Below are 14,662 nucleotides of genomic sequence, written 5' to 3'. Positions count from 1 at the left end.
TTTGGGACCTGACATTAGTGTTCAGCTTGCTTTTTCTACTCAACATAGAACAGAATCTCTTGCCTAGGGAATGGGTCTCACCTTAACATATTCCTTGAGAGTCCTCATGTGATTTTAGATTATGTCAAGTTGGTAACACAAGTTTTGGAGGTTAAGGTTTCAACAAGAATTTTAGGGGGACTTAGCTTACAGGTATAAGCCTTTACTACACATACATATATGTGTTACATATATGTGTGTATACTAGAGCAACTTGACCAGTAGCTTTCTCCATACTCCTAAGGAAAGAGATCCTCAGGGAGGGGTAGGGCCCTGTGAGCCCCTTTATAATGGAAAGTCAACAGATTTAGTCTTGTGCAGATAATCACAGCAGCTGAGTACACCAGTGCAGTAACCATGCTGTAATTTTTATTTGTAGATTAAATGTCTTAGCATCTTTGCTTTTTTTTTTTTTTTTAAATAAGATAGGGTCTCTTGTAACTGAGGCTGGCATTAGAGTCCTGACCTTCCTAGGTGCAGGATTCCAAGTGTGCTCAACCCCACCTACCTTTAACATTTTAATCTTAACTTTTAGTTTACTATTGAAGGATTAGACTAGTTGGCTTTTTTAAAGTTGGTTTCCAAAGGTTAGAGCTGGGCAGTCAGAAGTGATTAAAAGGTTTTTTTTTGTCTGTGGGAAAGGTATACCTAGCTTCACAAGAGGTAAAAGGAGTACAGTGAATACTGACTAACCAATCACACATGCTACTAACTGAATCATGAGGAAGAAGAGGAACAAAACCTTAGGGATAGCCTTGGCCATTAAACTAGCTACTAGGACTTTCTTATATTTGAGGAAAGTCAGGGGTGCTGGCATTACCTAGACAAAGATGGACAATACAGAAAAACAAGAAATAGGAAGTTAAGCAGGTGGTGTGTCAATGCAACCAGTGGCATGCAGCTGTCTAGGAAGAAAGCAGATGGATGGGAGGAACTGTTTTATGCTTCACTGCTCCTAAGGAGGGAGCCTCTGTTGGTAGAGTTACCATATGGTGTATTTTGTTACAGTAGTCATATCTAGCTAAGCTTAAACTGTGTACTAATACAGAGACTTCTGAGTTCCATTTTAAGAGGCACATTACTGAACTTGGAAACAGATAAAGGTGCATTTGGCCACTCAATATAAATATTTCTGTTCTATCCTTCTGATAAACTTCCTAGTTGAAATTAAAACATCCCAGATGCTCCTTTTTAAAGTATTTTTATTACAATTGTATATTAACTTCATATTTATGTAATGATGCCATGATGGCAAGTTCTCTCCAATGGCAATAAAGCAGAAAAAAAATGGACCAACAGAAGTTCCTAGTGAAATGGTGGTTTCTGGGATGCTATGGGCTGTCAACTAGGAAGTATGGGTGTCTTAAAATATTAAAATGGGCTGGAGAGATGGCTCAGCGGTTAAGAGCACTGTCTGCTTTTTCAGAGGTCCCAAGTTCAATTCCCAGCAACCACATGGTAGCTTACAACCATTTATAATGTGATCTAATGCCCTCTTCTGGCATGCAGGTGTACATGCAGATACAGCATGCATAGTATAAAATAAATCTTAAATCTTAATCTTAAAGAATCTTCTATCTGGATCACCTTTAGAGTATAGGTGTATATTGTAAATTTAGTGCCAACATGAAATTGTACCTGTATAGGACATTACCTATGTGCTCCAAACTTTGTCAGATGACCTTGCTTAATGCTTTTGCCCTCACCCAGCTTCTGGCCCCATGCCTTTATTCCTGGAATGCAGCTTTCCTGTTTGAACACTCTGAGGTCTCAGTCATTGCTGGACTTCCTGAAGGTCACACAGGAAAATTAGTTCTTAATTGTTGCAATATGCTTACAAAGTGAATGGTCCTAGTTCCTATATTGCCCTCATAAGCCTGAAGGAAGGCTATTTGCAAGGTACCTCTTGTTCTCCAGGGCTAGAACCCAAGTTTTACAGGACTTCATGCTGTAATGATGCTGCTACTGGTTGAGAATTACAGCATCTCCCTGGGTGTGAGTTACTTGCTCACTGAGGGGCAGACAAGTTGTATATGATAAAGATATATTTGGGTCTCACCTGTTAGCATTGTTCAAAGTATTAGATCTTTTTAAAAAAGATTTATCGTTTTTAATAGTATGTGTGTTGGTATGTGCCTGTACGTGCAGGTGCTCAAGGAGGCCAGAGGCATTGGATCCCTTAGGTGCTGTGAAGCCAACTTGGGTCATCTGCAAGAACAAAAACATATTTGTAGGGTAACATCTCTCCAGCTTCAAGTCCTAAAATTTTACCTGAGTGCCTTAGTGAGCTAGTAAGAGGTGATCTGTGATCAAGATGTACATATTAGCTTTCAGACTTCAGTAGTGAATGGGATTAAAAAAGTATTGGTGTTGGTCTGCATTTAAAAGTAGGCATCAAATTACCACATTCTTGGATATAAATCTTTATTTAAGAAATAAAAAAAAGTGATAGCAACAATGTCACCAAAGAATACAAGAAAGTTTAGCAGTGCTTACTCAAACGTTAGAATGAAATTTTTCCAGTGTACACATGAAAATCTGGTTTGCTTTTTCAATGTCACCAAAGAATACAAGAAAGTTTAGCAGTGCTTACTCAAACGTTAGAATGAAAATTTTCCAGTGTACATATGAAAATCTGGTTTGCTTTTTCATGCATATCTACTACTGTAACACCACCATGTCTAAGACAAGAGGCTACATCTGCCACCTCGCACCCTGTATATAGATAGCTAAAAGGTTAATTAAGTGCAAGTGTCAGTGTAACCCAAGCTTTTATTAGCAATACCCAATCAGTATTATAACATTTTTTCAAATACAGATATTAACAAGTTTAAATAAAGTAAACCTTTAGTTTACTAAGAGAAAGGAAACACTAGAATATAAGGTGACAGAGGCAACATACTTTGCCATGGCCTGGAACTGGTCCAGCATATATAGGTCTAGGGGTTTAGAGTTACAGCTGAGTGATTATTCACAGCCTCTAGTGGAGGGAGGCAAGCGGGTAGCACTGGCATGGGCTTTCTGCTTCAGCTTCTTGATACTGCAGTGTACTATGCATTTTAAAAGAACATCTCTAAATGTGTAAATAACTCAATTTTATTCATCTCCAGAACTTTTTAGTCTTAAATCATTCTAACAAATATTAACTATGACATAATATGCTTTTGAATTAATAAATTAATATCAAATTATCTTAGGAAAGGCAAGAGTCTTCTCAAGCTTCTAAATAAATAAAAGTGTTCAAAATTACTGGTGGTACAGAACTGTTTGTAAATAACATTGTCCACAAGCAAATATCAATGCTAATGACAGTCAATATGAAAACAATGTACAATTTTAAGGGAACATTTTCCAGGCTATTTCAAATTACTTACAGAACACACACTCCTGAGCACACCCCACGATGATGCAGCTTATTGCAGAGTTTTTCTCCATTTAGCTTAAAAGGTGTTTCTTCCCAAGAAACTGAACTTTTCTGTCAAATGCACTTGATCGAATAGGAGAATTGGGTTCATAAAATGGATTCATTGCAAACTAGGAAAGAAAAGGGTTATTAGTGAGCCAATTAAAAGAAAAGTGGCTGATAAATCACAGGTTGCTAATGGAAATTTCCATCTTAAAATTTAGCAAAGACAGGAGTCCCATTTTTAATTTTTATTGAAAGCGCTCCATTGCTCTTTTTTTTAAAATGAAGCAGAACTGGATTTTTAAAAGGAATTTATAGAGTGTAATCATGAGAGATAAAAAGAGACACCAAGAAAGTAAGGAATATCTAGGACATCTGTGTGGGCTTCTCAAAGAAGGATGCCTATTGTTACACTGTAGTAACACCTTAGGTGTGATTGTATACCCTTGAAGTTTCTGCACTTGGAACTGCAGGAGGATCAGGAATTCAAGCCTAGCTTTCCCTGCACAGTGAGTTCAAGACCAGGCTGGACTACATGAGACTAGATCAGAAAATTAACAGGCCTAATGCATAAAGCCAACTTGACAAGCAGACTTCCATCTCCAGGGCCCACATAGTAGGAGAGAAACTGATTCCACAGGCTGTCCCTAACCTCGCTCTATAAGTACACTATGACTATATTACCTCTCCCCAGCCTGCCACCTCCACAAATTAAAAAAAAAAAAACAAAAAAAAAAAAAACAAGACAAATAGACAAATAAAAAACCAAACAAGAATCTTTAAAAAAAATAAACAGAAACATCTTAATTTTTTTTTTTTTTTCTGGGGGCAGATTCTCATTCTGTTGCCTAGCTTGGCCTTGAACTCTGTAATCTAACTAGCTTTAAACTCAGTGTAATCCATCTAGACTCCCAAGTCTTAGAATTCAGGTATAAGCTACCACACCTGTTTATCTGTCTTGTGAAGTCCAAAGCAGCGTCAAACTCACCATTTATCTGAGACTGGCTTTGCACTCCTGAATTTCCTATTCTACCTCCAAGTGCTGAGATCATAGGCATGCATCACCTTACCTGGCTCCTCTTCAGGAATTCCGTGGTCCAGTATTTTAGTTTTGAGAGGTACCTGCTGCTAACCTCACAATAGTCCGACTCATATGGCCTACATACATTAACATGGATCTTGAATTTACTTTGTATTCATTACAAGTGGATTAATCTATATGACCCTTTGGATTATGTAAACAAATGGTAAATGTTTCATATGTTTTTAAAAGAGTTATGCCACGCTGCTGCTGTCATTTCCACCCTCCAACCTCTCCCAAAATTCTTGTGTAGCTCATATAAGTGCTTCATAACATATGTGGGGAACACTAAAATGAAATTACTAATGATAAGAGAAACTGATTTTTATACTTTAATTTGGGCTGTCTCTAGCCTTATCCTTTTTAAAAATCAAATATTTTAATTTTGGGGTATACCGTACCTTTATATACAAATCATAGACATCAGTAAAGAAGTTCTTTATTCCATCTTCTTGCCTCACATCATGAAGCATAATAAATCTCATATGTGAAAAAAATTAAGGCATAATTTTACTAGAAATGAAGCATTTAAAGCAGTCATCTGGTAAAATATTCTTCACATTTGTCGCATGAACTGTATTTTGTGATGGCAAAGCTGGATACATAAACTGGCTTAAAGTCAACTTAGCTTTCTCTTAAGGAGAATGTAATAGTTTAAAGTTAGGAAACAGACTTAAAGTAAAATAGCGTTTGGTATGGTTCAGATACCCACCCATCCACCCCCACCAAAAAAAAAAAAAAACCCATTGAAAAAACCATGAAAAAATATTGTGTTAGCCTGACTTTTTGAAGTTGTAGGAGGGCCAAGCCCATAGGCAGGTGGGCCCAGTATACAAGACTCCTCTATGGTTTCTAATTCAGTTTAAGCTTGAGCTCCTGCCCCAACTTCCCTCAATAATGAACTTGGGAGGTGTAAGCTAACTCTTTCGTCCTGGAACTTGGCTTTGGTCACAATGTTTATAACAGCAACAGAAAACTAGCTACCATAAAGTAAGGATATGCCCTGCAGTGACAAATGCTGACACAAACCACTCATTAAATTTGTCCACAGTTTTTAAGTACATGTTGTTAGAAAGCCACATATTTTCATCCACAAGGTCAAGAGCAGCATGAGCTATAAACTGGTTCAGATGACGGTGATCATCCTAAATAACGAAATGAAAAAAGATGAACATTTCCATATGGCATTAGGACCACTAACAATTCATTCTGAAATCCTGTTGATTTGTGTGTATTGTGTTTTCTCTTATTTTAGATATGGCCTTACTATGTATCCTAGAATGGTCTGGAGCTCCTGACCCTGCCTCAGCCTCCCAGGTACTAGGACTACAGGTGAGCACCAGCATGCCTGGTTTTCATTCTGTAAATCTGATACATGTTGTTCTTAGGGGAGAACTCTCTGATTTTACTTCATGTATTATCATCATAAGACATAAAAGATTATGTTTTTTATAGTATTGATATCTATCACTCACAAATAGGAATACCAATTAATAAATGTCTTCAAGAAACTATTAAACATATTTTCAGTCCTGGGGAGAAGACAATTACTAACTTTCTACAAATATATCACCGTATGAAGAAAGACTACTGCTTTTAATGGAGGAAATAAGGCAGATCCTACTTTCCAGAAGCCCCTATCTTAGTAGAAGAGAAACACACAAAGTCTGTAGGCAGATGTGGATCAAAGAGAGCACTTTCCCTAGGTGGAGACCAAAGTAGAAATCAAGGACAGAAACAAAGGGATACTATGCATATAGGGTCTCAAAGGTTGGAGATTAAAGGAAGAGCCAGGCTTCCTGAGCACAAGCTGCAGAGACAGTAGAGATGACACTTGTAAGGCCTATGATAGTCCTCTTGCGAACAGAGCTTACATGGCTTTGGGACCTGTGATGGAGAGGGAGGTCATGCTCAGCCCAGCTGTGAGTTGTCATCTCTATTAACAGCAGAAACAATCCGGTCAGAACCATGAGTGCTCTCTTCATGGGCAAGATGGCCTAACTGGAAAGAAGGCAGGACTCACTACAATATAGAGAGCAAATTCATGACCTGGATGAAGTCTTACTCCTGTGGAATTCTCTTTTATAATGAATGTGTTTTTCAAAAACTACCTGTTATGGAAGAGATTATAGATGGTATATAGTTCTCAAACTATGGATGGCAACCCCTATGGAGGCTGAAAAACCCTTTCACAGGGGGTCACCTAAGACCACCTGCATATCAGATATTTACATTACAATTCATAATAGCAAAGTTATAGTTACAAAGTAGCAATGAAATAAGTTTATGGTTGGGGGGGTTACTACAACATGAGGAACTATATTAAAGCGTTGCAGCATGAGGAAGGTTGAGAACCACTGGTATATAGAGTCCTTCTCAAAACTCGTGGTCCTCAGAATGTGGCCTTAGAAATAGGGTCACTGAAGTTCTGGTTAGTTAAGATGAAGTCATTCTGGAGTAGAGTGAGCCTCTAATCCAGTGTACTTGCTGTCTTTAGGAAAAAGGTTTGCTGTGGTGTGTGGTGGCTCATACCTGTAATCCTGGCACTAAGGAGTTTGAGGAAAGAGTATATCCATGAAGTGGAGGCCATCCTGGGCCACGTAGTGAATTCTAGGACAGTCAAGGCTACAAAGTGAAACTCTCACATTTCCTCCACAAGGAAAAAATTAAATGGGAATTTGGACATATGTACGCAAGGAGAATGCTACCAGAATACAGGCACTAAGTTGCTGGAAGCCAAAAGAACTACCTTCCTTAGGAGTGTGGCCTTGCCAAGGCATCAATTTCAGATGTTTGTTCCTAAAACTGCTACAGTACATTTCTGTTCTAAGCCACTCAAGTTATGGTACTATGCTATGACAGCCACAAGAAACTAGCATATAGCATACCCTTCTTACTGGGGAGGTTGTTCTTAGAATAAGGCTGGTGGAAGGTCACCAGTTGCCCAGGAACCCTGAAAAAATATGTTTGCATCCTTAATGCTGCCATGCCAAAGAAACCCAAATCCTTAGAGAAATGGTTATTTGCTGTGTCTGTCTCTCAGCAGTGTTTTTCCTTCCTATACACTGACGATCACTCTTGAAGGATTGGGCACATACTGCGGAAATGCTTTAAGGTGAGAAGTAGCCAGAGAAAGAACTAAGACTAAGACAAGTTAGATAGTAAGAAAGCATTACCTCTGCTGTTGCTTTTAGAATTTCCTGATGTGGCCTGGCTATCAGTAAGATGGAGACAATTTAAGCAGTGCTGGAAAAGCCACAGAAATGAAGTGCTATAGTCCTGATGACAGCAGGACAACATGGGAGTAAGGCTCTGTTTAATCCTCAGGTGTAAACTGATCTATGTCTGTTCTGATGAAAAATGTGATTTGCTGAAGCACAATGGACTACTGTGGCATTTTGAGGCAACAGAAATTGTCCCAGGCCCATGACAGGCAGGCTATATTTCTGTATGCTTATGAAGCCTTTCATAGTGGGTGACATTCCTTCCCTGTTTTCTATCAGTCTATGAGACTCCAGAGAAAAATCTAATTTAACTGTTGCTATATCTCAGTTGTTTTATTTATCCTAATCTATTTCAGTTCTAAAACAGTATTATGACATACCATTACAAACCCAAAAAGTCTTATTAATTTAAGGTTGCATACATACTTTGGATTCTGCTTTCCCAGGTGGCAAAAATTCCATTTCAAAAACTGGATTAACATGGTGGCCAACAATTACAAAGTAGAAGCTTCCAGACATTGTCTTCAATATGTAGCTCCTAATCAAATTAAATGAAACACACACACACACACACACACACACACACACACATTTTAGTCCTCAATACTGAGACCCAAAATGATTAACATTTTAGTTTCCCTATTTAAATGGTCTGCTTTTCTGGTATACTATCATAGGCATGGGACTTTTGGACTATATACATTAAATATCTGCGATATGTCCCTTAGGACCCAATGTACTAAATCTTCTGAAGGAAACTGGTAAACCTGTAGTATACCATAAAGACTTATTTTCATGATTGAAAATCTGAAACATTTAGCTCAAGGATCCCTGTACCTGATGGGAGTACTTGGGCTTAATTAAGTTGGACTATACTACTTATGTTCACTTTAACATCTGGAAAGACTATTAGAGGTCGTTGGTTAAAAAGCAGAAAAGGCAAAGGAAGTAATTAGCTTGTTTCAGAAATTTTCAGGAGATGACAAGCACTTCCATTGAAAAGCTAAAAGCCAGCTATACTACCACAAACCATTTTTATACAAAAGAGACAATTTTGTAACATCTGTCCACAGATTATACAGTGTATTTGTCTTCTATCAGAAGGATGTTTGCTATAAATTTATGTCTCTGAAAATACAAGGGCTTATGATATATCTCTTCATATACTAATTTATTTAAAAAGAAAGTTTGCCAGGCATAATAGACAAGCCTTTAATCCCAGCTTTTGAAAAGCAGAGGCAGGTGGATTTCTATTACTTCCAGGCCAAGGCAGCTATAGCTACATAATAGAGATTGTCTCAAAATAAAAACAACAAAAATAAGAGAAATTGGGGTAAGGTGGGCAGAAACCAAGTATTTCACGGATATACATTAAAAAAACCATTTATTGTATGTATGGTGGGTGGTGGGTATACACATGCACCATGAAGATCAGTTATCTCTTTCTTCCCACGTGAGTCCCAGGGATCAAACTGCAGTTGTCAGGCTTGGTGGCAAGTTCTCTGACTGCACCAGCCCTATTCTATGGGTTTCAACAGAAATTATAAGAAAGCTGATTAGTAGATAGGCTGGATTTTAGGATGCGTGTACAAGGGCTTTGGATTTAGACAAAGTCAGGTTGTGAGTCTTACTGGGAATGTGAGTATAGGTACCAGTTTAGTCACCCTGTGTGTTTCCTCATCTATACAACAATGGTAGGTAGCACTGAAGCGAATTTACTGATGTGTAGGAGGGGTACTATGTAACCTAACATATGAAAGCATAGAAAGAATGTCTGCCTAACAGTGACTACTTGATAAGTGTTATCTAGAATAGCATGGAAGAATGCATGACACAACTAGTAACTCCTCAACACGGGGCGGGAATCTAGGCAACTGGAGTGTTAGCCTCCTGGACATCTGAGGTGTGAGAGACCGCAACTCACCAAGCCCCTCTAGGTCTTCTGCTGATTCACAGGAAAATCAATGACATCCAAAGAAATCTGGAATGTGTTTCCTAATGAAGAAAAGCAAGGCAAAGTTAGCACATTCAGTTGAAAATGGAAGTCTATAATTGTGGAAGACAAACATGAGACTCTTTTGGCACAATGAAGTATTTAGAACATTATATGGGGCTGGAGTCCACACCTGCATATCACAGGCCAAACTGCTTTCATCCTTCAGTGTAAGAACTGAGCATTGACTACCTAACATAGAGCCCCAAAACATTTACCATTTAGTCCTTTCCAGAAAAAGCTGTTAGTTTTAGGAGAAAGGAAGAAAAGGATCCAATACTAAAAGTAGATAACAGAGACGAGCAGGAATGACAGAAAACTATGCAATGTTTGGGAACCTTCGAAGTAGTCCCAGAAAAAAGGAAAGGAAAGAGAACGTAAAGTTTGAAGCAACTAAACAATGATATCATGAATTCCTGCTAGAATAGGCTACAGGGCTGCAGTATGCCAAAGGAAGGATTTACTTTGTTCAGCACATATAGTTTTAAGCAACAACAGCATAGAAGGGAGCAAGCCCCCAGACAGCAGAAGGAAATGCATGCATAGAAAAATAACCCACATCATGCTCCACAGTTCCTTAATGGGATGTGCAAATGGTAAAGAAGTGTTTGTCTAGGATAGCATGGAATAGAATGGGAAGTGAAAGACAGACATAGAAGGGTTCTCTTACAAACTGTACAAACAATGGCTTTCCCAGGCCATCTTCATCCACACAGAATCCACTTCATACAGTCACTGAGACCCACTTTGGTCATCCCCATTTCCTTACTGCCCTCTTCTTCCTGCCCTCTTCTTACTGCCTCCTTACAGATATCCTCTCTCAAACAGTCCCCACTTCTTCTTTTATTTGCAAATGTTTTTCAACCTAGATCTCATATGTAAGAGAAAGTATGCAGCATTTAGACTTAGCTACTATTCTTAGGCTTATCTCCTGCTGGGCATTGGGCAAAGGTGACATACACTTTTGTTGTCCACGCTAATGAACTTTCTGCCAAGATAGAAATACTCTATAACTATACTATCTAATATAGAAGCCATTAAGTACCTGAAATGTGGCTAGGATAACTGCAGAACTGAAATTTTAATTTAGTAGTTTGAATAAAAGTATTTATATGGGGCTAGCACTTCCAATACAGAACCACTCAACTAGAGATCTATTCTAAATTCTATATAAAACCTCTGCACCTTTTCTATCCATAAAATAAGTACTACTATTTAGAATTCCAACATATAAAACAATACAAGCTGTCTTGTGTCTGCTTTACTAGCACTTGGGAGGCTGGGGCAGGAGGGTCACTGTAGCTCTGAGGCCAGTTTAGAATACATAGTGAGTTCCAGAACAGCCTGAACTAGAGTGAGACCCTGTCTCAAAATGAATACTCACAGACAAGTGAACACAAGTAATAAGTAACTGCTGTGGTTAAAAGTAAGTATTGGGGCTGGAGAGGTGGCTCAGTGGTTAAGAGCACCCGACTACTCTTCCAGAGGTCCTGAGTTCAATTCCTAGCAACCACATGGTGGCTCACAACCATCTGTAAAAAGATCCGATGCCCTCTTCTGGTGTATCTGAAGACAGCTACAGTGTACTTATATATATAATAAATGAATAAATCTTTTTTAAAAAAGTAAGTATTGATCAATGTATATGTCTGCTCGTTTCCTTTAAAGCATCTCTACAGGGCTAGTTTGAAGAAATGGACACACACAATTTGAGAGTAGATTATACTGGGCTGTGGGGGAAAAAGGATAATCCAGGATGGTTTCAAAATGCCTAGCTCAGATAAACCTGATTAACAGCCCTCCCTTTCTGGAGAAGTCCATATCTTAATCTCTACAACTTAATATGTTACAGTCCCTATGGATAGAATAGGTGTTTATTAGCTGACCCCCAAATACAGAGATTAAACAGACATGCAATTCTAGCACTGAGGAAGCTAAAGCAGGCAGATCCTAAGCTCAAAGCCAGCTAGGTTCCATGAAAAGAGCAAAATTAAATGAGAACTTAAGTGTACAAAATATGTAAGAAAAGCAAATGCCTCTGTAGGTTGTTACCATTGGGAACGAAGGGTTTCCAGCACTGGATATACACCAAAATAACAAAAGATGCAAATCTGCTTAATACCCCCCCCCCATCACATACAAATCCTAACTTCTCAGCACCGAGCCAGGCGGGGCAGGATGCAAATTAAAGACCGCATATTAGATATTAGAAAAATGCCTAGGCATTTTAATTCAAAAAAAAGTCTTCAGGTCCTCAGAAATTATATAGCTTGGACCAACAACTCTACATCTATTGTTAAGTGACATTAAAGAAATCACAGTCACAGAAAGGTCCTATATGCTAAGAGGTAGGAGGTAATGGTACTCTTATTTTCAGAAACAGATAAAAGGATATCTTCTCGGGTATATTCATGAGACTAAACACCAACTTAAATAGGTGTTACCTGGCTGGTTTTGGTCAGATACCATGTCGGGACCTTTTTCTGTACAGTAGCTCATTCAGTTTAAGTTAACAAAACCACTGCTACCATCACATCCAGGTTATTATTCACTTGTATTCTCTACTTACACTAAGCGCAGACCACATCAAATTTAACTTTTCTGCCCTGCAAAGGAAATGTAAACGGTATATTCTCTGGGTATTTTGGCATCTACGCAGGAGCACACTGGAGACCTATAGCCTGGGTGACAGAAAGAAGTCCTCAAAGAGAACAGACACACACTGTTCTTGTTCTTTATAGTATCCCTAGGGTCTAGCAGTGCCAGCGATCTAGGCAACACTCATTATTTGTTGAATTAAGGGGTGACCTATAGCTGACTTAAAATTAATACCCAGAAACATCTGAGTGTTCTATGCCAATTTATGGTCCAATGTTTGCACGGAGGTTTCCATCAGCTTGTGGATCAATACTTTTTTTTTCTGGAGTGTTCTGTGGTGGATAAGTGTTCAGCATATTATTGAAGTACAATGTCTAGTAGAAAATGGATTTATTTGACTGGGGATACCATAGTGTTTCTTGTGAGAAAAATCTACTGGTATGGCTGCCAAAAAGAGATAGTGTTGAGAAACAGTGTAGTCAGCAATGAAAGGCTGTGATCTATTATTCATGTCTGGTATGGTTGCCAGGAGTTGGTGCTGAGAAACAGTGCGGTCAGCAGGGAATGGCTGTGATCAATTATTCATGTCTGGTTTGGGTTTGGGAAAGTGTAGTGCATACACAAGGCCAAGTACTTTTTAACTCCGAACTTGATAGATTTACACTAAACTGCTCTAGAGGCCAAGCCCAGGGCTGTTATCTGAAGTTACCAGGAAGCTAAAATTCATATGGTGCGATGATGGTGGAAGACTACCAGTGCAAGAGTGGGAGGGCGAACTTAAAAATCTTTTGCAAGTTAAACATTTTAGGTTACAGGCAAACACAAGATAATACGCAAGCACCCCAGTTCAAAGCCATCCATTTTTATAGCAAATCTCTCTGCAGTCTCTGTGGAAGAACCTTTAGAAACTGCCCTGTGCTCCTGACAGCTGTAATTCCATTTGTCACACAGATCAGCAAACACACAATGGGGGTTCTCTATAAAATTAAGTTCTGTGTTTCTCAACGAGATGAGCTTTTTGCATCTTTGAGAGAGCATCAGTCAAAGTCTGGAGACAAGTGAGTGCGGGGGAAGGATACTACTGACATTTAACGGAAACAGACCAAGGATGCGGTCAACCTATGATGCCCACGACTGCTTTCTACAACAAACCTGTAAAGGGCTGTAAAGGGCAATGGCACTGCAGTGAAGATACACTGGGTTAACTGACTGACCCGGAGAACGCCAAGCCACCGAGCGCACTCTATCAACCAGGAGAACGGTGATTAGTCTGGCTCTGATGTTCGGTCAGGGCGGGATAAGGGTCTAAGACCAATGTCCGCATCACGTGAGGCCTGCAATTCCCAGCGGACCCAGAGCGTCCGCCCCCTACTTCCCTCCAGATCTTACCTGTAGGGAGGAGCTGATAGTAGAATCACTCACCTCGCGAACCTGCGCTCCGGAGCTTCTGCTTGGAAACCCGGAGTCACTCCCCCGAGATCTGAGGCTCTGCTCTCGCGAGATGTGGATGGGACTTCCGGCCTAAGCTCGCGCATGCGTCGCAGTGCGCCAACCCTTGGCGTGTGCGGTTGGTCGGAGAGACGATAGGCCAGCTGAGCGGGGCGGGGATCGGTGTAGGAACGAGCTGTGGAGCAGTGAAAACTGCTTACGGAGTGGCCGCTTCTGGTCCTTCGTTTCTCGTTTCCGTCTTTATTCCATCCAGAGTCCCTCCTGGGTCACGGCCCCACCCGCCCTTTCAAACTGGGAGGAAGTGCGCGTGTTTGACGAAATAATGGGCTGAATGATCAGCTCTCTTGTTCTTCCAGGTCCCTAGAGACAGAGGCTCGGAGTTCAAGGGCTCCCTCTCCTCCTACGACCTGTCCCGGGCCAAGGAGTCCGACCGAGCAGGGGCGAGCTTGGGAGCAAGCAGATAACGATGGCTCAGGTAGTTTCACCTGCCATTTGACAGGTGTTTTCAGAAAGGAACCGCTCTTTGTTTATGTTCGTTAAAGCTTCGTTAAGCATCTTAGTGCTTCCGGTGAGGTCACTGGTCTGATTTCTGAAAATCACGTCCCCCTTTGCCACTAGGTAACTCATCATTTTCTCTTTTCAGTCCACCATGCCCCACAAGTGTGATGATGTGTTGAGTCAAGATGAACTGCGCAAAAAGCTATACCAGACGTTTAAGGATCGGGGTATACTGGACACACTTAAGGTATCAAATTTAGGCATGATTGTGTGGTTACTTCCACAAGTGTAACCTTGAACAGCAGGTTTTTCCACATTTAAATTCATCCAGAGCTTAGCTTTCTTTTTTTTTTATAAAAGGTTTATTTTATTCA

General features: G+C 39.8%; 2 protein-coding genes across 3 annotated transcripts in view; one reads left to right on the top strand and one right to left on the bottom strand.

The window, feature by feature from the left end:
• Positions 1-2,791: 2,791 nt before the first annotated feature.
• On the bottom strand, positions 2,792-13,849 carry Trappc2 (trafficking protein particle complex 2). 2 transcript variants are annotated; one of them, XM_032890411.1, is made up of 6 exons: positions 13,764-13,849; positions 9,675-9,745; positions 8,177-8,288; positions 5,527-5,671; positions 4,928-5,013; positions 2,792-3,573 (listed from the first exon to the last, which is right to left on the bottom strand). In XM_032890411.1, the coding sequence occupies exons 3-6, from the start codon at positions 8,267-8,269 to the stop codon at positions 3,475-3,477; spliced, it is 423 nt and encodes a 140-aa protein (XP_032746302.1). In that variant the 5' UTR covers positions 8,270-8,288; positions 9,675-9,745; positions 13,764-13,849; the 3' UTR covers positions 2,792-3,474. The 2 variants fall into 2 exon arrangements, with proteins under 2 accessions (XP_032746302.1, XP_032746303.1); XM_032890412.1 differs by having other exon boundaries at positions 13,731-13,834.
• Positions 13,850-13,916: 67 nt separating this feature from the next.
• Ofd1 (OFD1 centriole and centriolar satellite protein) overlaps positions 13,917-14,662 on the top strand; it is a 41,937-nt gene continuing 41,191 nt past the window's right edge. Inside the window, 2 exon segments of the mRNA XM_032890413.1 lie at positions 13,917-14,265; positions 14,434-14,535. Coding sequence (XP_032746304.1) covers positions 14,257-14,265; positions 14,434-14,535 — 111 coding nt within the window. The 5' untranslated portion in view covers positions 13,917-14,256.

The sequence above is a fragment of the Rattus rattus genome, chromosome X (assembly GCF_011064425.1).
Source record: "Rattus rattus isolate New Zealand chromosome X, Rrattus_CSIRO_v1, whole genome shotgun sequence".
In the NCBI taxonomy this organism is placed as follows: Eukaryota; Metazoa; Chordata; class Mammalia; order Rodentia; family Muridae; genus Rattus; species Rattus rattus.
The sequence above is the reverse complement of the archived record's forward strand: the minus strand, read 5'-3'. Positions and strand labels throughout refer to the sequence as shown.